This window comes from Lacerta agilis, chromosome 18 (genome assembly GCF_009819535.1).
Source record: "Lacerta agilis isolate rLacAgi1 chromosome 18, rLacAgi1.pri, whole genome shotgun sequence".
In the NCBI taxonomy this organism is placed as follows: Eukaryota; Metazoa; Chordata; class Lepidosauria; order Squamata; family Lacertidae; genus Lacerta; species Lacerta agilis.
The window spans coordinates 3,498,764-3,524,739 of record NC_046329.1 but is presented as its reverse complement, the minus strand read 5'-3'; the positions used below and the strand labels follow the sequence as shown (position 1 = coordinate 3,524,739).

The 25,976-nt window shown below is 46.7% G+C and overlaps 1 protein-coding gene across 2 annotated transcripts in view; it reads right to left on the bottom strand.

Annotated features, from left to right (window-relative positions):
* Positions 1-12,793: 12,793 nt before the first annotated feature.
* Positions 12,794-25,976, bottom strand: part of CELF5 (CUGBP Elav-like family member 5) — an 87,007-nt gene continuing 73,824 nt past the window's right edge. For both annotated transcript variants that reach the window (XM_033136763.1, XM_033136764.1), the window contains exons 9-13: positions 24,844-24,906; positions 21,851-21,934; positions 19,624-19,767; positions 14,759-14,922; positions 12,794-12,873 (exon numbers count right to left, since the gene is read on the bottom strand). In XM_033136763.1, the coding sequence (XP_032992654.1) occupies positions 14,795-14,922; positions 19,624-19,767; positions 21,851-21,934; positions 24,844-24,906 (419 nt within the window). In that variant the 3' untranslated portion in view covers positions 12,794-12,873; positions 14,759-14,794. The remainder of the gene's footprint in view (positions 12,874-14,758; positions 14,923-19,623; positions 19,768-21,850; positions 21,935-24,843; positions 24,907-25,976) is intronic.

Below are 25,976 nucleotides of genomic sequence, written 5' to 3'. Positions count from 1 at the left end.
ACTCCCAGATTGGCTTGCAAAGGTCATTGGCAAGGCAGCCCCTGCAGTCTAAAAGGCTTGTGGCCTTTTTTCTTTTTTAAAAAACACAACAGACAAGGAAAATGAGAGGAGGACAATTTCAACTTTGGGGTTTTCATCAGCTGTACGCCATAATCATCACAATTATAACAAGCAAAGGCTTGACATATCTCGCTTTGCATGTCATGAGTCTATCTCATATATTAAACTCCAGTAGCTAATGAAAACAATTGCTTACATAAACGGACTTTTCCACGATATTCTAATTTTTTCGAGTTTCACCTGTACATTTATCTAAGCTAGCCTGCCTTCTGAGACTGTACTGTAACTCAGGATGAAAAGCTGTGAGTAAACTATTTTTATACTTGTAAAGAGCACTGTGTTGTGTCTTTTCTTTTTAAGAGGGAAGAAGGGGAATATACCAGGAATATATATGTTATTCTGAGGCTTTAGCAAGCCTGTGCAACCGTTTTCTGCTGTGTTTTAGAAAGGGATTGCAACCCTGCTAAGTTTGGAGCTTGTTAACACAAGCTGGGATAGGATACCTTAAGCAATATATCCTCATCCACATTCCTAAGCATTCCCACACTTTTTTTTTTGGAAAAGTGAAAAAAAAGTTTTTAAAAATAAAGTTATTAAAAAAAAATTAAGAATATTTTCTCTTTTGTGTTCTCCTCTGTCGCACAGCCTTCGTCTGGGCCCCGAGCTGCTCTCTTGGAGCGCTAGCCGCCGTTCTCAGGTCAGGCCTGGGCTCGGCCACGTGTCCTTGCCCTCCCAGTGCTCTCCTACCTCTCATCCTCAGTGGCGCGGCAAGATCGGGGCTCGCCTCTTTTTTCTCCTTCTTCTTTCTCTCTCTCTCCCTTCTCCTCTCCTCCTCCTCCCTGCATCGGCCCCGGAATGCCGCTGGGCAGTCGGCTGGGTGGCCGGGTGCTCTCACTCCCGGCTCGATTTGGGTCGCGGGTGGAGGGCAGCGGTTCCCTCAGTTGACGCGGCGGGCATCCCCGGTGCCCCCTTGGCAGTGGCAATGGCAGCAGCGGTCTCAGCAGCCCGGAGCCAGCCTGGTATCACACAGTTGGCTCTGGCTGGCTTCAGGAGCTGCTCGCTGCCATGGCACCCGCCATTTTGCCTCGCCAGAAGTCCCCATATGATGTGTCTTGTGCCACTGAACCAATCACGCAACATTCATTCCCTACTAATAAATCTTGTTGTTGTTGTTCAGTCGTGTCCGCCTCTTGGTGACCCCATGGACCAGAGCACACCAGGCACGCCTATCCTCCACTGCCTCTTGCAGTTTGGCCAAACTCATGCCAGTCGCTTCGAGAACATTGTCCAACCATCTCATCCTCTGTCGTCCCCTTCTCCTTGTGCCCTCCATCTTTCCCAACATCAGGGTCTTTTCCAGGGAGGCTTCTCTTCTCATGAGGTGGCCAAAGTACTGGAGCCTCAGCTTCAGGATCTGTCCTTCCAGTGAGCACTCGGGGCTGATTTCTTTAAGGATGGAGAGGTTTGATCTTCTTGCAGTCCATGGGACTCTCAAGAGTCTCCTCCAGCACCATAATTCAAAAGCATCAATTCTAATAAATCTACAACACTTAAAATATAAATCCGGGGACATCAAATGAAATCCGGGGGAATTCCGGGGACGGATTTTGTCCAGGGGCAGATTTGTAAATCTGGGAACTGTCCCCGGGAAATGGGGACGTCTTGTAACCATAATTTAACCCCCTCTCCTCTGAAACATTTTCTTTGACCTCTTCTAAATCAAAACACATCAACACTCTCTCAAGAGGGGGAAAAAAAGTCTTTCACCTGAAGCAATCGAGACTCCAATGCGGTCACTATTTATTCAAATAAATTCCATTTGCTTAGGGTTTTTTTTTGTTTTTTTTATTATTCAATAAAAGTCATAAGTTTCTTAAGACCACAGCAAGTTGCTGAACACCCAAGTCTATTGGTATGATTTCACCTGCAAACATCAGAAATTCTTGCAGCAGTAATTGTCAATGGAAAAGTTGGTGGGTGGGGGGTGAACGGGGAGGGGAAAGGCTAGGATACTCCCCCCCCTCCCCTCTTATTTTCACACAGTACTCTCAAAATGTCCTTTTAAGGTGGAGAGAGGGAATGTGGCTGGCAGGTGGGAGTTACAGGTATATATTTATATTCATATATATATATTTAAATATATATATATATTTCTTTTTCAAGTTCAAAATTATGGTTCAGCCATCATGAAACCACTCCATAGCAGAAATAGAACGACATTGTACAAATCACATACGGAATTGATGGTTTTTAAGTATTAAAAAAACCTGTATTTACAGCTGTAAACGTGGACTTTAGAAAAAAAACAACAACTCACAAGTCATTCACACTGTCCCAAGCAACCCTCCATACGCTTCCTCTGTTCGGAGAGGGGCCACACACACACACAGACAGTGAACACCCCGCCCACAGCTCTCGAAAAGTGGTAGGCAATTCCTCCTCGATGAGATATAGCGACTTGAGATGTCAACCCTGCCTGGGATTTCCTCGGCTTTGTTGAAGTGGACCTGGGCAAATCCAGTGGGTTTTTTTTCCTGCAAACGCGCTCTTTGGTGGCTGACTTGGAAAACGGCGCCGGCTTTTTAATAACGCGGATAATTTCATTTCGGTGTTCTGCGTTTTGTTTTGTTTTTTTGCATCCGAAGCGCCTTGCGGGCATTATTTCTTCCTTAACAACAACCCTGTAAAGCGGGCCAGTATTAATTCCCTCTCTGCATGTTGCCCGTTGCAGATATCGGAGGGCGTAGAGAATACTGGTTCGCCAAGGCGAGATTGAGGTCCACAAATGACAGCGCAACCTTAGGCACCTCTCTACTCGGAAGTAAGTGACACTGAGGCCAGCGCAGTCCTCAAGAGGGAAGTGGGCAGAGGGCTGCAGCTGTTCAGCCCGACCCTATGCCTGTCCTCCTCAGGAGCAACACCCCACTGTGCTGCATGGGGGCTTACCTCTGAGTAGACCTGCAAAAGGTTGCACTGAAAGCCTCCAGTCCTAATATACTTCCTGGGGCGAAAAAGGCAGGGGTTCGTACTTAGAGAGGGCAGTTCTCTGCTAGAGGACTCTGTTGGCCAAAGTTTAGTTTGAAGGTGAAGAATCCTAAAAAGGGACAAAAAGGAGAATTTGCCCATCAACTGCTAGCAGCACCTGGTCTGCAGAAGGAGCTGCTACACACCTGGGACTCGGCTACACTCGACAAATGTATTTTATAAACATGTGACACCAGAGGCCGCTGTGGAGCAGCGATCTGTCACCAAAGGGATTTTGCACTGAGAACTTTTAATTTTCTATAGCGGTTTTTTTTTTTAAATCAGTGTAGATCCAGCCCCGGAATGGGATGCATTTCTGTTCGAACCAGAGCCATTACTTCTTGATTTGCATCTGGCCTTGTGCAAATTTGTGGGCAGTGGTGAAAATCCTAGTCGACGCCTAACAGGGCAGACCTCCCCGGGAGTAAGTCCCATTGAATCCAGCGAGTCGAGTGTTAGGATTGCAGCTTTTCTCTCCCTCGGGTGCTCTGCTGTACCAGATACTAAACCGGCGACCAGCTCTGGGTGCATGCCTGACAGGGCCCTGTAATTTAGCGGCCAAGCACCTGCTTTGCATGCAGAACGTTCTGAGTTCAAGTCCTGGCATCTCCACTGGGAGAGACCCCTCCCCGAAACCCTAGAGGGGTGCTGCAGGCCAGTGTAAACAATACCGACGTCCTGACTCGGTTTAAGGCAGTGTCCTATTTAAGTTGGCCTCCGAACGACGAGGACGAGTGTCGTACTTTTATTTCTATGGGAAGGTTGGTAGCATCTGTTCTCCAGGTAAGTGTTGTAAAGACTAGTGTCTGAAACCCTGGGGAGCCAGTGGATGGAACAGAGATCTGAGTCGGTGCAAGGCTGCTTCCTGTGCTCCTCTGCCCCCAAAAAGGGGGCAGAGATAAGTCCCTTTGGAATGGGTGTTTCCTGAAAAGCAAAAGAGGGAAGTTTGGTTTCTTGGCGGCAGAGAGAGGCAATTCCACTGGCAAAGCCTCTTGCCCCAGGAGTACATTATCCCAATTTTGCAGATGGAAAAACTGAGGCTGGGAGAGCAGAGATCTTGTCCACTGAGCAAGGGGACTTCACGGTTCCTCGGGCTCCTGACTGCTCTTCTGCCACCAGCCCCGAAAAATCAACGAGGCTGGGGGAAAGGTGCCCTAACTTGTATTTGCAATTTTGACCCCAAAATTGGGTTCTGTGTGGGGTGCAGAGACTTCGCAAGCGGCCTGAGGCATCGCACCGCCCCTCCCTTAGTTGTTGCTGTTTGCATAGGTAATTTTTTTGCAATGTTTAAAGCTGTTTTGCATATTTTGCTCCGAGGGGCGAGGAGGCAAAGCGGAAATCCTGAACTGGGCACTTTTTCCTAGAAGGAAACTCCAGCCAAAGCAAGGCGGGGGTGGGAGGGTTTACTTCCGAGGAAATGAACAGGCCCAGGATCGCTCTGCAAAGTGCTGTCTCTCCCACACAACCAAACTGTGCTGGAATTGGCTCCTGAGACTTTGCCAGGCCTTGTCCATGTCATCCCAAGAATACCTTGGAAACAACAGGGGCTAGAAACTTGCTTTGTTTCCTTTTTAAAAAAAAAGAAATTAAGATTCTCGAGAAGCCTAATCCTGAGGCTCAGCCTGCCCTCTGCAACCACCACAGAACCGTGCACTAGCCTGAGGCCTGCTTCTATTTGAAAAAGCCAACTTTTTTAAAAAAAAAAAAATCAAAATTAAAAAAAAGCTTTTAAATGCAGCTGCAATTTTTTAAATAAGGCTCTGACGGTAGAAAAGAAGGAAAGCTTCCCTCTTCCAAGTTATACACACCTCTCCCACGTACCATCTGTTCATCAGCAAGGGTGTGTGTTTAAAATGCTTTTTTATTTTAAATTTTTGGGGGTGGGGGTGGGGTGATTTTTTTTTATAAAACGAATTTGCTGGAATTTCAGAGGAGGCTGGCAAAGTGTGTGGAGCAAAACACTCTTGCCCAGACTTTATAAATACACAGGGGGGTGGGGAAGACTGTGACCCTCCAGAGGTTCAGTTCCAGGTGCCATCATCTTCAGCCAGCATGCCCAATGGGCGGGGCGAAGGGTGGCGACACCTGGCGAGCCAAAGTGTCTTCCACCCCTCTGTTACGCCACAAGTGCCACGCCTGGGCTGCAATCCTACGCACTCCTAACTTATTGCCCAATTCAATGGCATGTGCTCCTGGGGAGATGCCCTCAATTGGGGCACGCCAAGCGGGGGGAGCCAGGGAGAAAAGAGTTGCCTTGCTCTAATCAGCGCAGCTACGTGCTCTTCAACGAACATGGTGCTTTTCAGATGAGGGCTCTCTCATCTAGTTCAAATGAATCTGGAAGAATGGCAGATGAAGTTAATGGAATACATGGAACTTGCAGAACTGACCACTAGAATCCGAGACCAGAGGGAGGAGAAGGTGTCGCAGGATTGGAAAAAATTTAAGGATTATTTAGTTAAATTTGAGAAACTCAATATTTGAGCAGAATTAGGTAAAAGATCGGCTTTAGTATTTCAATGTTAGATAAGACTGCATAGAAGAAAATTTTTTATGAAAGATTTAATTGTTAAAGAATGTTTTAAGATATTGTGCTTAAGATATGTTTTATATTGGATTAACTATATTTAAGAGTATCAAGAAATTTGGTAAATGTTAAGGGAAAAAGATATAAAGCTACCTAAAACGTATATATGATTTGGAAGGCAGTGGAGGGAACAGGGGAAGTCCCCCCAGTAGAGAAGCTAGAAAATAGAAAAATACAAAGATAGGTGTTTATTAAGGTTGGTATGTTTTTTCTTTTCTTGTTGATATTGTTATTGTTATTGCTTTTAATGTGTTTTTGTGTTTATATATTGTGTGTCTATTGTGTTTATGTTTATGCTATGTCTTTTCTTTGTTACATTGGAAAATAATAAAAAATCTTTAAAAAAAACAACAAATGAATCTGGGGGTGGGGAGAAGGCTGTTGTTAATAGGCAGAGCGCATGTGTTTCGAACGCGGGACCCGGACGCACTCTCTGGAATGCTCGTGTTGTTGTTGTTTTTTACACAATCCCTTTTGCCCAGTTCTGGGAGCTGTTGCCCTTTTCACTTCCCCGTCCGGTGCATGCTATTTATTTAATTGATTTTTAAAAAAAAAATAAAAAATTAAAATTTATGCCTCCTGCTTGATTGGGAAAAGCAACAACAACAACAAGCCAAAACCGAACAGATCTCGAGGCATTTTTGGGAAGCTTAAGTCATGCCAACAAGTTGTGGGAAGGTGGGAGGGAATGTTGCTTTGACAGTCGTACCTCGGAAGTCGGACGGAATCCGTTCCGGAAGTCCGTTCGACTTCCAAAACGTTCGGAAACCAGAGCGCGGCTTCCGATTGGCTGCAGGAACTTCCTGCAGCCAATCGGAAGCCCCATCGGACGTTCGGGTTCCAAAGAACGTTCGCAAACCGGAACACTACTTCCGGGAGCCAAAACATCCAAGTATAAAAAGGATGTCATATAGAGGAGGGAGAAAGGTTGTTTTCTGCTGCTCCAGGGAAGCGGACACGGGGCAATGGATTCAAACTACAAGAAAGAAGATTCCACCTAAACATTAGGAAGAACTTCCTGACAGTAAGAGCTGTTGGACAGTGGGATTTGCTGCCTAGGAGTGTGGTGGAGTCTCCTTCTTTGGAGGTCTTGAAGCGGAGGCTTGACAGCCATCTGTCAGGAATGCTTTGATGGTGTTTCCTGCTTGGCAGGGGGTTGGACTGGATGGCCCTTGGGGTCTCTTCCAACTCTAGGATTCTAGGATTCTAAGTACCAAGGTGTTCGGGATCCAAGGTACGTTTTGTATATAGCTTCCCACAATGCTGCGGATGCCGTCCCATCACTGCAGGGCACTTTGGGGTTTGTGCAAAGCAGCTCCTCCTCCAATTAAATTTCCACACTCACACCCCAGGGATGTTACATTGGGGCAGGATTAAGGGGATCCCTCCCCCAAGGGTCACCTAGTCCTTGGACCTTCAATGCAGGTATCATAGCTAAGGAATCCCTGACAGGTGGCCACCCAAGTTCTCTTTAAACTCTTCCGGTGGAGGAGAGTCCACCACCTTGCCAGCTCCTACCATCAGAAAAGTTAGCCGGCATCACCTTTCTCCTCATTTGAATCCATTGTTCTGGATCCTGCCCTCCGGAGCAGCAGAAAACAAGCTTGCGACAACGGCGCTTCAGGTATTTGAAGATGCCTATCATATCTTTTCCAGGCTAAACACACCCAGCTCCTTCAACCATTCCTCATCAGGCTTGGTTTCTAGACCCCTGATCGTCTCGGTCGCCCTCCTCTGCACACCTTCCAGCTTGTCAGCATCCTTCTTAAATTGTGGTGCCCAGAACTGGACACAGTATTCCAGGTGGGGTCCGACCAAGGGAAAAAAGAGCGGTACTATCACTCCCCTCGATCGGGAACCGAGACTTCTCTTGATGGAGCCCAGAACTGCATTAGCTTTCTTTGCTGCTGATTGACACTGTGGGCTCAATGGTGGTTGTACTCCAGCTCCCATCAGCCCGTTAGCTGTGGATGCTGAAGGCTGCAGTCCACATCTGACGGGCACCACGTTGGCTAATCCTGCATCGGGTGGGTTGAGGTGGAGGGGGCGTTTAAATGGCGACTGCTTGTTGTGGGGCGGACCATTGCTGGTGGGCTTTTATCTTTTGGAGGTCCCGAGCAACAAAGATGCTAGGTTGGCCTCAACCAGGGCCAGGGCCTTCTCAGTATTGGCCCCGACTTGGTGGAGCAGTCTATCACAAGAGACCAGGGCCCTGCGGGATCTGGCATCTTTCCGCAGGGCCTGCAAGACGGAGCTGTTCCACCTGGCCTTTGGTTTGGTTTCTGTTTGATGTTTATGCTTCATTCTTTTATTGGTGGGTTACTTGAAAATTGAGACTGCAGTTTTAATACTGAATTTTTAAATTCGTATTTTAATCTGTTATTTTAAATTGATTGTGTTTATGTTTTTGCTGTGATTTTAATTAGTGTTAGCCGCCCTGAGCCCGGTTCTTGGCTGGGAAGGGTGGGGTATTAATAAAAATTTATTATTATTATTATTATTATTATTATTATTATTATTATTATTATTATCCAGTGGGTTCCTTCCCACAGTTCAGAGTGGCTGGGGCATCCCAGTCAGTTGGGCAGCATAGAAATAATATTATTATGTTCCATTTGGCCCATATTAGATGCCTAAGGTTCAAGCCAGGCTGCCTCCATTAAACCCCTGGGCTTGGCAACAGGGAGCCCTCGAGATATTTTTTTGGACTACACCTCCCATCATCCTTTACCCTTTGCAAGGCAGGCTGGGTGGTGGTGGCAAGAGCCTTGACTCCAATTCAACGGCGGCTCCCTGCTTGCTCACCTGGCACCATTTCGCTCTGTTAGCTCTCCTTTTTCACCCAGGGCTCCGAAGCGGAAGGGTTTCAAGTATCCGTGGCCTCTTTTTCATGGGGCGGATCCTGCCTTTTAGTGGAAGAGATGCGCTCCTTTTTAGTCTCCGTTGATTGGAATTTAATGTTCACGTACCGCGTACTTGCAAGTCCGCTTTGCAAGTAAAGAGACTGATAATAACGAATAATATTTGGGATGGGAAATATGTGGCTTGGATCGCTTTTTTAAAAACCTCTACACGGACAGAAGAAGCCCTGAATTGCTTGTTTAAATACCAGGCTGCTGAGGACAAGGCTGGCTTGCTTTGGGATATTGCCAAAGTCACCGCTTTCAGAACATGCCCACTTCTGACACCACGTTGCTCCCACTCGCAATGATGCTTTAGGCTGGTGTGGGGACCGTCTGTGCCCATCCAGATGGCGCTGGAATCCAACTCCCAGCAGCCAGCAGGGGCAGTAGTCAAGGATGATGGGAATTGTAGTACAGCAACTTTTGGAGACCCATAGATTCCTCTCTCTCTCTCTCTCTCTCTCTCTCTCTCTCTCTCTCTCTCTCTCTCACACACACACACACACACACACACACACGCAAACAGGAATGTTTAAGTATATAGTAAAATTCTGGCATATTTCAGACTAGCCTGCTGCAGGAGATCTTGTGTAGCAATACATATACATATATATATATAGATATATATCTCTATGTTTAAAAAGATACATTTTTTTGGTCAAATCGCTACCCTTGGCATGTTTGGCTCTCCTGTAACCGAAGCTAAACTGGGGTTTGTGTGGGGTGTGAGTGTTTTAAAATGTGCTTTTCAATCTGATATACGCCCGGGATCAAGGGTAGGGGGTGGGTGGGTGCGGGGTGCAAGGGTGGCTGAGAGCAGAGGTAATGGTTGGGATGAATCTAGGGAGGAAGTGCGGCATAATGGTTAGAGTGTTGGGCCTGGAAGAGCAGAGTTCGAATCCCCCGCTCAGTCATGAAGCTCGCCGGGTGACCTTGGAGTCAGTCGCCATCTCTTAGCCTGTCCTACCTCGCAGGGTTGTCAGGAGGATGGAACGGGGAGGGGGATCCTTGGAAGATAAATGAAATAAATAAACGATAATAAATAAGAGCCAGGGAAACAAGAGTTTGGGCACCTGGGTAAGGAAGGGGTGGAATGGGGAGCCTGGGGAGATACAGATGTTTCTGGATGACGAACTCCACAAAGGAGGCTGATGCGAGTTGGGGGTTCAGCCGTATCTGAAGGACCCCAGACATCTGTCTGCCCCCACAGCAATGGGGTAATGGGTATGTGTGTGTGTGGAAACAGAGAGGGGGCGGGACAGGGTTAAAGGACTCCTCCAGAGGCTGGGGAAAGGGGTGGTTGAGAGAAACTCTTGGGACAGGCTGGATCAGGCCAGTAGCCCATCTAGTCGATGCAGAACAGCAGGCCACTCTCAAGGCAAACCTGAATTTCAACGCTGGTTCGGCACGCATTCCGTTCTCTTTAAACCAGCTTTGCTTTCGATTTCATTTGTATGCTATAATGATGTTATTAACATGTGGCAAGCTGCCTTGAAATCCCATTTTTTTGGGGGGGGAAGGAGGATACAAATGTAAAGAATTGTAGAGGTGGAAGGGGTCTCATGGGTCATCTAGCCCAACCCCCTGCATTGCAGGTATTATATTATTGTAATAATAATGATAATGATAATAATAATAATAATAATTTCAGCATCCTGTTCTCACAGTGGCCAACCAGATGCTTGTGGGAAGCCTACAAGCGGGATTCGAGCACAAGAACAACTCTCCCCTCCTGTGGTTCCCAGCAACTAGTTTTCAGAAGCATTTGTACCTCCAACTGGGGAGGGGGGGCTGATTGCAACAAGGCCCTGCCAGGCCCCCCAGTGCCCCCTGCAACAGAGAGCACTTAGATGCAGGCGGCTGGCAACTAAGAATGCACCAGCCGACAGGACTCTCAGTCTGATGCAAGAAAACCAATTCTGAATGCCCCCCCCCCGTTAATTGTGGGATGTAAACACAGAGCAGCCAAACCCAACACTGCTAGAGAGGACATGAAGGTAACTCAGTCCTCCAGGCTTAACTTCCTGTTTACCTGGACTGAGTTACAGGAACCAGAAGTAGGTGTGGTCTTACCTGGGAACAAGATCCCAAAGATCACTCTCCATTTTGCCTCGTCCTTTGAACAAGCAGGATGCTCTCTCTCAGCTGCAAGCTGAGAGAAGCAGAGGTGAAGCCTGTTCCCCTATGGAATCAGCTTCACCACATGTAAATATATTTATCTAAGCTTATCTGCCTCTTTGAGCCTGTACTGTAACTCATGGATGACTGTAAGTAAACTCTTTTATATCTTATAATCATTACTGTATTGTGTCTTTGCTTTTAAGAGGGAACAAGGGGAATATACCAGGAATATATATTTCTTATAGAGGCTTTAGCAAGCCTATGCAACCGTTTTCTGCTGTGTTTTAGAAGGGAATGTAACTCTGCTAAATTTGGAGCTTGCTCACACAAGCTGGGATTGAGATATATAAATAATATATACTCATCCACACTCCTAAACATTCCCACATTAAGACTGCTAGATCAGCTGGCTTTTAAAAAATAAAAATAAAATAAACACAGGGAAGGGGCAGTTTGCCGTGCCACTGTCCCCTCAAAGAATGAAACAAATTCACGGGAGGATCAATAAGCAGCCTTTTTGGACCTGGCAGCCGAACAGAACCTCCAAGGACAGGGGCAGTCTACCTCTGAGCAGCCGAGGGGAGTTGTGTATGTGTGTGTGTGTGTGTAAGGAATTTTTTTCATGCCCTGCGGCTTGTGAGTGCTCTTAGGCTGGACACTGTCAGAAACAGTCCACTGGGCAGATGAGGTTTTGGTGTGATCGATCAATGCACAACGGATTTGGGGTGGGGTGGGGTTGGGGTTGGGGTTGGGGGTGCCCGGTGGAATGGTTGGGTGCAGATAGAATGGACAGTGGGAAGAGGGGCTGGATTCTTATAAAGGAAAGGCAGTGTGCTATTTGGTGGAGAGGTGGGCTGGCGTTCCAGATCTCTCTGTTTCCAAGAATCAGCCATACCTTTGGGCTGTGCAAAGTCTCTAAGCTGCGTTGTGTATATAGAATCATAGAGCTGAATAGTCCATTGTAGGAATAACCCCCTACAATGCGCATACACACACACACAAAAACACACACACACACACACACACACACACACACACACACATGTATCAGTTGCATACTGTTTGATTTGTTCCCCTAAAGAGAGAACTCTTCTGCAATAATATTTTGCTTGCATCTTCTTGGGTTAGCAAGTTCACACACACACACACACACACACATTCATACACGCTGGAAACATCGGATATCTGCAGAACAGTAAAAAATAAAAATAAAATTCAAGTCTGTTGCTGGAGGCAGTGTTGTAACCCTTATCAATAGGTTCCTTTCCTTTTCCTTGCTCTCTCTCTCTCTCTCTTTTTTAAAAACAGTTAGCCCTCCATTTGATCACGAATATTTGGCCGTTGAGGAAGGGGGCGAGGAGGAGAGCCTACCACCCCCTCACCCCCCACTGCGCCCTTTTCTCTTTCCGTTCCGGCGCAGCCACGGAAATGCCGCCGCGAAGGCACTTCGTGTAACTGCCCTCGTCCGCGGAGCCTTCTTCAAAGACGCGCCCCAGCACCCAAACGGGGCCTGGCCCTTCGCCGAACCCCGTCCCGGACTCCAAGGCGGAAAAAAAGCTTCTTCTTTTGCACCCGGTAGAGCTCTTGGGAGGGGGGGGGAGCAGAGATCCAGGCCCTTTCCGACGCCATATGAGAATCAGGCACTATCTATCGTCTCGCATCGACTCACCCGCCGTAGAAAGGAAGAAAAGTTTGGTCCTGTGGTTTTTTTTCTTTTTCTCTTCTTCTCTTGAACGTTTTAAAAAAAATAGAGTTGCTGTAATATATATTTATATATCCTTATATATATATATATCTTTCTCTCTCTCTCTTTCTTTCTTTCTTTCTCTCTCTCTCTCTTCTATTTATATACACAACACGATTTAAATTAGAAAGCCGGAGTTCAAGGCAACCTGTTAAAAAACGATGCAACCGAGTCTTCAGGTTGGTCCATTGGCTAACTGGGAGGGGGCAGCTGTCCGTGGTGCTGAATTCCCCCCTATACACACACACACACACACCCTGTGAATCCTTTTCAGGAGGACGTTGTTTGTGAAAGGTGTCTGTTGTTGTTGCTGGATGTTGGCTGGGTTTGTTGCTGTCGTTGGCTTCCCCACCCCGTACTCCGCCCAAGGAAGGGAATCTCTTCTTTAAAACGAAAGAACGAAATCAACTGGAAGAGGGGATGCTTAACTTCACCTAGAGGATAAGGAGAGAATAAGGAGAGAGAGAGGTTGGAATGCAAGGTTGCCAGAGTCACGCACCTCCCACCCCATAATAAAATACAGCATGCTCACATCGTGCACGGGGATCAGGGATCGAAACCTTTAGAGGCCGTAAGCACTTAAAATATTTTGGTGCCCCATACATATCTAATTCAAAATACAAAACAACAAACCATGATCTGAAATTTTATTTCCCCCCCCCCCAAATGAAATGAAACCCACGGTAAGATGGAAGGGGATGCTTATTTTTGTATACTGTAAAGGTAAAGGGACCCCTGACCATTAGGTCCAGTCGTGTCCGATTCTGGGGTTGTGGCGCTCATCTCGCTTTACTGGCTGAGGGAGCCGGCGTACAACTTCCAGGTCATGTGGCCAGCATGGCTAAGCCGCTTCTGGCGAACCAGAGCAGCGCACGGAAACGCCGTTTACCTTCCTGCCGGAGCGGTAACTATTTATCTACTTGCACTTTTGATGTGCTTTCGAAATGCTAGGTGGGCAGGAGCTGGGACCGAGCAACGGGAGCTCACCCCATCGCAGGGATTCGAACCACCGACCTTCTGATCAGCAAGCCCTAGGCTCTGTGGTTCCACTTTATTTGAACTCCCCCCTCCTCCTTTTTCTAAAAGCCTTTGGTCAGATCCTCAAACCTAATCTGGCATCTATACCTAGTGGAGGTCAGGCCCCCAGCATGCCTTGTTGCATGGTTGTCGTATTGGGATTTTTAATAGATTCCAGCAGATAAAATGAACGCTCAGCTGAGCAATTGGTGAGCATTAATGTAAAAAGTGAGGAGGAATTGAAGAACCTTTTAATGAGGGTGAAAGAGGAAAGCGCAAAATATGGTCTGAAGCTCAACATCAAGAGAACTAAGATCATGGCCACTGGTCCCATCACCTCCTGGCAAATAGAAGGGGAAGAAATGGAGGCAGTGAGAGATTTCACTTTCCTGGGCTCCATGATCACTGCAGATGGTGACAGCAGTCACGAAATTAGAAGACGCCTGCTTCTTGGGAGAAAAGCAATGACAAACCTAGACAGCATCTCAAAAAGCAAAGACATCACCTTGCCGACAAAGGTCCGTATAGTTAAAGCTATGGTTTTCCCAGTAGTAATGTACGGAAGTGAGAGCTGGACCATCAAGAAGGCTGATCGCCGAAGAATTGATGCTTTTGAATTATGGTGCTGGAGGAGACTCTTGAGAGTCCCATGGACTGCAAGAAGATCAAACCTATCCATTCTGAAGGAAATCAGCCCTGAGTGCTCACTAGAAGGACAGATCCTGAAGTTGAGGCTCCAGTACTTTGGCCACCTCATGAGAAGAGAAGACTCCCTGGAAAAGACCCTGATGTTGCGAAAGATGGAGGGCACAAGGAGAAGGGGGCGACAGAGGATGAGATGGTTGGACAGTGTTCTTGAAGTGACTGGCATGAGTTTGGCCAAACTGCGGGAGGCAGTGAAGGATAGGCGTGCCTGGTGTGCTCTGGTCCATGGGGTCACGAAGAGGCGGACACGACTGAACGACTGAACAACAACAATGTTAAAAATCCAGCAATGGATTTTTTTTTTGAGGTGCCCACTTCCCTTGATGCCCTAAGCATGTATTTATTTCGCTTAGTGGTTCATCCAGCCTTGGTTCAGATCCAAGGGGTCCAAAGCCCTGGAGGTGCCCCATCATGGCTGGTGGGAAAGAGAGAGAGAGAGAGAGAGAGAGAGAGAGAATCCCAGCTACTCTCAAAGTGAGCCTTGCCCAAATGCTGCAATTCTTCCTCTGAGGGGAGTTCTTTTCAATCCCTTGTATCGCTCTGGTTGCCCTTTTTCTGGAGCTTTTCGGACTCGGTGACATCCTTGCACTTACGTACTGCGGGACTGCAGTTTCCATCGCAGGGACGCGCAGTTCAGTAGGGGTGGCCGGCGTCCTTAGGCCGCTTCAATTGCACCTTCAATCTTTTCATGCCGATCTGGAACCCGTTCATAGCCTGGATGGCTGTCTGGGCACTGGATGGGTTGTCGAAACTCACAAAGCCTGAATAAAAGGGGGCGGGGAGGCAAAGATTGAGAAAGAGAAGAAAGGAAGGGAATAAAACACAAGCGAATTTGTCATAAGAATGTACCGTATTTTTCGCTCCATAGGGCACACCGGACCGTAGGGCGCACCTCATTTTTAGAGGAGGAAACAAGGGAAAAAAATATTTTTCTGGTTTTCCTCCTGTAAAAGCCCTGTTTTTTTGTTTTTTTTGAGGATCGGCTAAAAGTTTTGCAGCTTTTTTTGCAAAGGGAAAAGCAAAGCTCCTTTTGCAAAGTGGGAAAAGCAAAGAAGAAAAGCCCCGTTTTTATGGGGTTCAACTCACATTTCTGCAGCTTCTAAAGGAAAGGGAGCTTTTTCTACAGTTTCCAGACAGATAATCTAATCAGCCAGTCCCATGTCGCTGGGGAAACAAACAACCTCCCTCTGCAGCACATTCAACAAAGGAGGGCGTGGCTGAAAGGGAGCCGGGACTCTTATCTCTCTCCCAATCTCTTGCTGATCAGCTGCTGAGCGGGGTCCTTTCAACACTCCCTTTTCTCTTTGTAAAATAAAAAGCACGATCCTCTTTTGGCCCCTTGGCAATTCGGCTCTAGGGACCACCATTCGCTCCATAAGACGCGCAGGAATTTCCCCTTACTTTTCAGGAGGGAAAAAGTGCGTCTTATGGAGCGAAAAATACGGTAAGCATAACTCAGTCGGTAGATTAGGATCTCTGGGTTGTTGGTTTGAGCCCCATGTTAGGGGGGGCACGGAAATCCTGCATTGCAGGGGGGTTGGAATAGATGACCCTTGGGGTCCATCCCAACTCTACAATTCTGTGATTGTATAACTATGAAATAAATAACAGTGTTGACAGGCTCCCATATTCCTGACGCACATCAAGCCCCTGAGCTCTGCCTAATAGCTCAGTCGGCAGAGCAGGAGAAGCTTAATCTCAGGGCCGTGGGTTCGAGCCCCGTGTTGGGCAGGGGGTTGGACTAGATGACCCTCGTCTCCCTTCTGGATCAGTGTCCTGTTCTCACAGTGGCTAACCAGATGGCCCCAAAGGGAAGCCCACGGGCAGGATTCGAGCACAAGAGCAACATCTCCAGCATCTCATATTCAGAAGCATCGCTGCCTCTGGCTGTGGTGGCACAGCATAGCCATCACAGCTAGTCACCTTATCCTCCGTGAATTTGCCCAATTCTCTCTCTTTTTTAAAAAAAAATTATTAATCAAAGTACACACTTACATACACATACACATAAAACAAGAACACATTAAACACACCTACACATATAAATCTAATTCCAATTACATTTTCATCCATATATTTTTTATTACAAAAACTCTTTAAAAGTATAGGTTCATTCTAGCCTCCTGTTCGCTTCAGTAAGGCTGAATTTATACATAATCTCATCCTTGGGCTCCCCGCTTTATCTCTTCATTAAATTAGACATTAAACATGTTTTCAATATGTATATTTTCATGACTCGGCCCTGATGTAGCTCTTTTTCTATTTCCTTTTCCTTTTAATTTCTTTTATTTTTTTGTATTCTTTTTATCATTTATTATTTTTATTATTGCTGTTCCAATTCTTGGTAAGACAGGAGCTATTCCAAGATTATAACTGTATTAGCGTTGCACCTTTTTTTTTTTTTAGATATTGCATAAAATCATTCCATTCCTTTATGGATTTTTCCTTCGGGTTGTCTTTTATTTTCTCCGAAAGATATGCCAGCTCTATAAATTCTAGCGTTTCGTTAATCCAGTCCTTTTTTCTCTTTCAAAGACATCGTTCATAAATGGCCTCAAGTAAGGCATATGAGCAGAGAGCGCAGGGCCGCCTTAGGCAGATCGGCCGCCGTGCCGCAGCGATCCCTCTGGCGCCCCCGATGTGCCGCCTCTCCACCTCTGGGGCCAGCTCCCTCCAACCCCTTGGGAGGGGGGGGATGAGCGGGGGATGAGGGGCGTGACCATAGCTGTCAAGTTTCGGATTTGAAAATAAGGGATCAGCAGTCTCACCTATCCCGGGGACAGTCACATGTCAGTGGTGGGCGGAGCCAGAAGCAAAAGTGGGCGGAGCAGCAATGTAAACTCCAAGCGGGCTCGGAGCGGAGCAAAGAGGAGGGCAGCCATGTGCTCCGCATGATGGAGCCCCATCGTCTTCTTGTCTGATCCCATCAAAACAGGACAGGAAGCAGCAGCTGCTCAAAGGCAGCCAGGCTCCGCCCACCAGCTAATCCTATTGGCCGGCTGAGGGGCTCGGCGGCAATGGACAGGGGCTGATGCAGGGGGAGGAATACACCCCCCTGTAAGCACGGGAAACGGCTCCCGCTTGCTTTGAGGGCTGAGGCTTTTCTCTCCAAGTAGGCGAGGTCTTCCCACACAGTCCCTGGCCAGCAGGAGAGGAGCTGCTTCCATTAAAAACGGGAAATTTAAGGGAAATAAAAAATAAGGGAGAGCAGCGGGAAACTGCTTGAAATAAGGGAGAATCCCGGGGAAAACGGGATACTTGACAGCACTGGGCGTGACACTGGAGCGGCACGGGGCTCTGCGTGCCCTTCCAGCGTTCCAGCTGGGGCTCCCTGCGCGGGATGGGAGGCAAGGGCGGCCGGCTCGCAGCCCACCCAGGAGCGGAATGGGCGGCAGCGGCAGTGGCAGCGGCTGCGGCGCGTGAGCGCCCGCCCGCCCGTGGGGGCGGGGGCGGGTTGGGGAGGGGGCGCACGGTATGCCGGCGGGTTTGCGCCAGTAGCCCCTATGGATAAGACGGAGCTGAGAGAGCGCGCCAGGTTTGCTGACGATACTAAAATAGAGTTACCAGACGTCCCCGTTCCCTGGAGACAGTCCCCGGATTTGCGAATAAGTCCCTGGACAAATCCCATCCCCGGAATGTCCCCGGATTTCATCTCATGTCCCCGGGAAACGCAGCAGAAGCAGTCTCAGCAGCCCGGAGCAGTTGGCTCTGGCTGGCTTCAGGAGCTGCTTGGAAGTCCCCATATGATGGTGCAGGGACTCTAAGATGCAGCTTCCGGGCTTTTAATTCAAATTTAACAATTATTGCGGCTATAAGCCCATAAAAACATAAAATATGGAATATATAACATAAAGTTACAGCATACCATAGACCCTGGAGTCATAGGGAATCAAACCACAGCACAAATACAAGTTTTAAAATTGCAACCAAGGAGCAGAAAACAAAAGTATTAGTGGTCGTGTAGTTGGCCACAGCGCCTTTTTTGAGATATGACAGAGTTTAGAAACCTTGCCACCTGCAAGGCTGTATAGGAGTCATTGTCTTGCAGGAGTAAGGCAAGGTGTGACTCAGCTGGTGCACCTGTAAGTTTCTGAGTTATTGGTCTTAGTAATTTTGCCCGAGCCTCACTATGCAGGGGACAGATAAAGATTATATGATGGAGAGATTCCGTCGACTTTTTATCACAATCACAAAAGGCGGAAACTAAGCCCTTGGAAAATCTATGTCTCAGGACATTAGAAGGAAAAACATTAAACCTCGCTTTGGTGAAAGCGAATCGGTGCCCAGCAGTGGAGAGAGAGGATAGGTATAGAGGGACATGATGTATTGGAGTAACTCCAAAATTCCGAGGCGAGCAGACACCCCCACCCAGCATATGATTACGCTGCAGCTCCAAATCGTCCAGTCTTTGTTTGATTAATCTTTTTGCCGAAGCGGGGTCTAAGTTAAGCGAGTCTAAAGGAGATGCCTCCACCTTCCCTGACCCCCCCAGCAACTAAGCTGTGAAGGGAGGCTTCATGCTGCCTATCAGAGCTTGCGTGCAAGCAGGAGGGGGCAGGGATCTCTCAGATAGGCAACGGGAAGCCTCCCTTCGCAGCTGAGGGATCCCCGCCCCCTCCCTGCTTGCACGCAAGTAGGAATGGGATTGGGGCTGCTCCGATGGCAGGGGAGGCATCGAGCTGCCCGAGCCTCGCCACTGCTCTCGGCCCTCCTTCTCTGCCTTCCATGCCTGACCCACTGTGTACCGCTGCTCCCCCCCCCCACCGAATAACCAACAACTCAGGGGCTGCCCAGGCTCATGGAGAAAGAAGATAGGAGTCTCGGAGGAAGGGGAAACGTGGTGGTTGAGGTCAAGGCGGCGGACGCCCCTCTGCCGCCGCCATCGCTGCAGCATCAACGTCCCAAACATGTAGCATTTATTTATTTATAGTGTCCCCGGATTCATGGAAAGAAATCTTTTTTTTTTTTTTAACAAAAATTTATTGGGTTTCCACATCAAAAAACAGAGAACATCCAAAACAGCAAAGAAACAGCAAATAATAACAACAACAAAACAGAAACTACAAACTACATCAATGAAATAAAAACAAAAAACAAATACATACCTCACCCACAGGAACACCAACACTCCAACTATTAGTCATAATCTTATTTCCAAATCTAATTAGGGGGACTTCCCCAGTTCTCTCTTCTGCGTTCAATTCTAATTTACTTTAGTAACTATTCTACCTATTTTAACAATTCTTTCACCAATATTCATAGTCTTCATCTCAACATCTTATGTCTTTTAAAAGACATGGAAAGAAATCTATTAACCTTAAACGCTCGAGGTTGTTAAAACAAAAGGAGATTGCAAAGGACATCTCCAAACCCAGTGGTTCCATCGCCATGCCCTGCAACCCGCCCCTCTTCCCTCCCTCCCTCCCTCCCTCCCTCCCTCCCTCCCTCCCTCGATCGCTCACCGAAACATTTGCTCTGGTTTGTTGCCCGGTCCATGAAAACTTTGGAGGAGATGATGTTCCCAAAGGGAAGGAACATCTGCATGAGCTCGTTGTCGCCAAACTCCTGAGGGAGGTGGTAGATGAAAAGGTTGCATCCTTCGGGGCCTGCAGTTAAAGAGGCAGCATTGCATATTGGTTAGAGCATCAGGCTAGGCCTTGGGTTCAAATCCCCCCATTCAGCAATGAAACGCCCTGGAGTGACCATGAGCCTGTTGGGCCATTCCATTGTCACGGGTGGGAGACTTTGACCATGTTTTTTGGTATTCACACATGTGTAACAATGTAAATATACATAAAAATTAACAACCAAAATTTAAACTACGTTCTTAATAAGATACTGAACATTTTACTAATGTTTTATTATTTTTATGGATATTTTTTGACAATTTTATTAAATGTTAAAAGTGTTGTCACGGGTGGGACAAAAAAAGGACATGGAGCTTGAGATAAGTTTGATTTATGGAAAAACTCTGTGAGTTGGGAGGTGACTCAATGATAAACTCAGCATGTCTGTTTAAATCAATGTTTATTGGTTACAACTATGCAATCAGGAATTAAGTTTAAGAAATTTAATGATACAAAATTAAGGAAAAAATGCTGTCACGGGTGGGACAATCATCAGAAAACTTTTAATTTGAACACTTCTGTGAAGACTACGTGGGTGGACTTCTGACAAGAAGGTCCATAAAATAAACTTCTTTTGTCTTTAGCTTTTTAAAAAATGGTTAGACTGCACGTTTGGAATCTTCCTCACCAAAGTCCAGCGCTCATCTAGCATTCTTATCAGGCTCATTTTTCACGGAATGGCCCTGATGCAGTCTTTGGCTTGTATCCCACTAACTGGGGGGGGGGGGAACCTCCGGCCACCGTGAAGGAACCCAAGTTGTCCTCCTGCAAGCAATTTCAGCCAAACTATGCCCTCCCACGCCGCCTGCAATATCATCCGACGGGCAGGGTTAAATCCTGCACACTAACCCTGTTTCCAGGAAGGGGGTCTGCATTGGAATTCTCTGCTTCAACAAAGATCTCCCCACAGTTTGCCACTTGGGGGAAAAAATGAACCGTGGTCATTTGAGACATTTGCGAAGTTAAAATGGAAATGAACTAAAAAGAGACTGACTTTTTAAACATTTGGGTGGGAGGGTCTATACGGCGATTGGGTTTTGGCAGTTGTGAACTAAGGGCGCCTGCCCCGCGTCACTGGGCAGGGAGTTCTAGCGTGGAGGCGCTGCCACGTGAAAAGATCAAGTACTTTATAAACACTGATCAAATATGGCACAAAAGTTCCTTTTTAAAAAGTCGTGGCCGGGTCTATGACCGTAATAAAGTTTTATTGTTGTTGTTGTTCCTTTTTAATCCCGCCGATCATCGTCCGGGACGACGACCGCATGAAATACTGTACTTATTAGTAGATGCCAATCCCCTGATCCCACGTGGCGTGGCCACCTACATATTACAGGCCCTGAAACTCAGGGCCACCTTCTTGGCTAACTTGCCTCAGCCCTAGTCCTATGTAACTTCCTGACATAGACACAGTCAACATGCCCTGCTATTGCTCCTTATTTTAACTGTATTATTCAGCATGATTTTACACTTAATGTTTTAACTGTATCTGTAGTATTCTATGTATGATCGCGACAGATCCTTGCCTGGTCTCTCACTATGTGCTATGGCCATATGGCTAATGCAATGAATTGATTGATTGATTGATTCTGAGAAGGCCTGCAGAGCCCAGAAGGTTCCTCAACCCTGAGCTAAGTCACACTGTCAACAGTCCCACTGAGAGCAAAAGTTTCCTGCATTGCAGGGGGATGAAATAGATGACCCTCAGGATCCCTTCCAACTCTACAATTCTACGATTGCTGTGATTCTAACTCATTGCATCGACTCCATTAAAAGCTCACCCCCACACACACAAAAAAACAGGTTCCTTCTCCAGATCCATTTTCATCCCAGCTGATTGTAGCAAGAGCTACCATTTCAACAACATGATTGGTGTCTGAATTTGCTATCCTTCCTCTTCCCTCCCCACTTCCTTTTCCTTTTGTGTCGTGACTTTTCCATTGTAAGTCCATGGGCAGGGGCTGCCCTGTTTAAAACTGACGGCATGGCTGTGGGTGAGTGGGGGGGCACAAGTGCTCTAAATGGAACAAGGGAAGATTGCCTTTGGATCCGGAAGACGACTTACCTTCCCGTTGCTGCTGCTGGATTATGGGAAGGGGCTGAGGGATGGGCTGAGCTACCGGGGTGATGGTGGTGGCTGGGTAGACAGCTGGGCGGGGAAAGAGAGGGGAGACAGAGCATTCATTTGATTGTTTTTCATGTCTTTTGGTTTTTCTAAAACACATTTTTCCTCCTTCAAATGTCGTGGACCGAAAACCAAAATGCAAAATGCTTCGAATCAGAGCAAAACCTTGTCAATAAATTCAGCCTAATACTACAGGTGAAACTCAAAAAAATTAGACTATCGTGGAAAGGTTCGTTTCTTTCAGTAATACAGCTTAAAAGGTGAAACTAATATATGAGATAGACTCATGACATGCAAAGCGAGATATGTCAAGCCTTTGTTTGTTATAATTGTGATGATTGTGGCGTACAGCTGATGAGAACCCCAAATTAACAATCTCAACTTTGGGGTTTTCATCAGCTGAACGCCATAATCATCACAATTATAACAAACAAAGGCTTGACGTATCTCGCTTTGCGTGTCATGAGTCTATCTCATATATTAAATTCCAGTAGCTAATGAAAACAATTGCTTACATAAATGGACTTTTCCACGATATTCTAATTTTTTGAGTTTCACCTGTACTATATACAGCTTGCATATATATATATATATATATATATATATATATATATATATATATATGAGAAATAATCAAATTAAGGAAAGGCAAAAACCAACAAATAAGGCTAATAACATACAGATTCAAGTTAGAATTTCAAGTCACCACAATGCAAATATCTATCCCGTGTCCATTTTGCTCAGGGTAAGCCCATATAGCTCTGCAATCTTATATACTTCAAATATACTTGCCTTTGTGTGCATTCAGGTGGGCTACTAGTTAAAGAACTGAGTCAAACTCTACTGTATATCGGTTTTAAAGCAGGAAACCCTTAATCTCAGGGTTGTGGGTTTGAGCAAAAGATCGCGGGGGGTTGGACCAGATGATATTTGTGATCCATTCCAGCTCTACAATTCTATTCTAAGTACAGTGATACCTTGGTTTACAACCATAATCCGTTCCGGAGGTCTGTTTGTAATCCAAAACAGGTGGTAACCCAAGGCGAGCTTTCCCCCCAAAAAATTGTTCGTAATCCCCCCCCCCCATGGGCTGTAATCCAAAAAAAGGGTTGCAAACCAGGACATGCACTTCCGGATTTGACATGTTTGTAATCCAAGGTGTATGCAAACCAAGGAACCACTGTAATCCTGCAAGTTTTCAAAAGCAGTGAGCTTAAGGTTAGTCGTTCTACATACAGGTGAAACTCGAAAAATTAGAATATCGTGGAAAAGTCCTTTTATGTAAGCAATTGTTTTCATTAGCTGCTGTAGTTTAATATATGAGATATGCTCGTGACATGCAAAGCGAGATATGTCAAGCCTTTGCTTGTTATAATTGTGAGGATTATGGCGCTCAGCTGATGAGAACCCCAAAGCTGAAATTTGTTAATTTGGGGTTCTCATCAGCTGTATGCCATAATCATCACAGTTGTAACAAATAAAGGCTTGACATATCTCGCTTTGCATGTCATGAGTCTATCTCATATATTAGTTTCACCTTTTAAGTTGAATTGCTGAAAGAAATGAACCTTTCCACAATTTTTCGAGTTTCACCTGTGTTTTGGAACTGCCCTTCGTCCTTGCTGTCCCACCTGGCCCTGATCAGGTACCAGACTCCATGAGAAAAGAGCAAATGCAAAAATGTCTTGGCCAGCCAATGACTTGGTCCCATTGTTGCGGTCAGTGGCCGGAACACCAAGGGGACACTCTCAGAAGCACATAAAGCGCATTATCTGAATGTCTGTGACAGGTTAAAAGAGAATAACAGAAAAAAGGCCAACAAAAGGAATAGCACAGAGTAAAAAAAAACCCCACATCTGGCACCGGCCAGCTTAAAAGGTGTAATCCCATCACGAACGCCAAAGCGGAAAATCCCAAAGGCCCCGAGATCAGTTTTTTGCTTGCTGCAGCGCAGTACCTTGAGGAAGCCTGCATTGCAGGGGGTTGGACTTGATGACTCTTGGGGGTCCCTCCCAACTGCACATACAATTCTACGACTCCACACGCGGACACACTGAACCAGACCCCCTCACTGGCTGAGGACCTTGAGGAGCAGACAGGGGCCCTCCTGTGGGGGTTGGGCTAGATGACCCTTGGGGGTCCCTTCCAAGCTCCACAGTTCTACAATTCTGTGAATGGCCAGTTGCCGCCCTTCAGTCTAACCGGCCTCGCAGGGCTGTCTGTTAAGGATAAAATAGGGCAAAGGGAGGAGATTCCTTGGGAAAGGGCTGGATAAAAAGCTCTCAGCAGCTTCTAGCTAGCAATATATGCATCTGAAAACCAATCGCCTGGAATTGCAGGTTGGAAAAGTTGCGTGTCTCACTCAGGTCACCTGGCTGGCCACTGGGAGAATGGTGCCTTACGCCAGTGTGGTGTAGTGGTTAAGAGCGGTAAACTCATAATCTGGGGAACCGGGTTCGCGTCTCCGCTCCTCCACATGCAGCTGCTGGGTGACCTTGGGCTAGCCCCACTTCTCTGAAGTCTCTCAGCCCCACTCACCCCACAGAGTGTTTGTTGTGGGGGAGGAAGGGAAAGGAGAATGTTAGCCGCTTTGAGACCCCTTCGGGTAGTGAAAAGCGGGATATCAAATCCAAACTCTTCTTCTTCTTCTTCTGTTCCTTCAGGTGTGCTGAGCCAGTGACTGAAGCTGCTTCACTGTTACAGGGAACAAGGGGGAACCACAACAAGCACCCCGGGATAATCCTGCTCTCGCTACACAAAAGAGCCACAGCCTTTCTGTAAACCTCAGCAAATGTTCCCATAACCCCCCCACCTCTTCCTCTTTGCTCTTCTTGGCTCAGATCCTGTCGGCACGCCGCCCCCCGAGTTTGCCTTTAGCGGGACTGATGCCGGCAGCTTGCCCAAGGAAGAGAGCTATTTCATGCACATGGTACCTGCATACTGCTGGACTCCGGTGAAGGCTGGGTGCATAGTCTCTGCTACCGATGGGTTCTGGGCTAAAAGAGGAGAGAACTTGTTTTATTTTCCTAAAGGAACGGACCTGTCGAGAAGAAGGAGAAGTCCTGAAATGTGAACGGGCAAAAAAAATAAAAATAAAAAATGAATCGGAGTTGGGAGTGGGAATTGGGAGTCGCAAGAGCATTTTGAACCATTGCTCAAAACAGACATCAGAACCAAACAGCCAGCAAACCGAAAGCTGACTCAAGAATCTTGAGGACTAGAATGAGCAGGTTTACTGAAGATGGCGGTTGGGAGAGATGAGAGTTGGAGTCCAGCATCATATGGGAGGAACATTAGGCTGCACATCTGTATCCTCCTGTCACCGGAAGGCAAGGAGTTGCCAGGGCTTTATCGGTATCACGAGCCCCCGTCCCAGATGCTGAGCAACTCATCTTCATCTAGCGAGGGAAGCAGTGATCCCTCTAGTGGAGAGGGGGAGATGGGAGCAGGAAATGGGAGTCAGGGCTCTGACAGGGGTAGAGAGCCCTTGCATCAGGCAGAGCCGAGAGAAAAAGCACCCTTTCCGTCTCCCCACTTGCGCAGGGAGGAAAGACGCAGAGGGGGTAGGCGGGGGTTCCGCATCCCGCGCCTTTTTTAAAAAAAATATTTATTTATTAAAGAAACTTTATTGAAATTTTAAAATAAACTATACAAATCCATAAAACAAGTTAAGGAAAACATACATACTACTCAAAACAAACAAATCTTACTCCCATAACCCCTCTGACTCCCCTCCAGCAACCTTTCTTCTTCTGTCATAAATCCCTTTCTCAATATGCATTCTGTATTATCATTCTTTATAATACATTTTCTTATCCTCTTAATCTCTTTATTTTCCCTTTATAAATCTCCATATCTCTTAATCTAGACATGCAAGCACATCGTCCCTTGAGTAATGTTTGGCCATATATTCCTCATAACATATCCATTCATTTTTTAAATTTTGCTTTGATGTAATCCTTATTACCGCTGTTAATTTTGCCATTAATAGATACTCATTCAATTTACAGATCCATTCCTCTTTCGATGGTGCCTTTTCATCCTTCCACTTAGCTGCTATAACTAC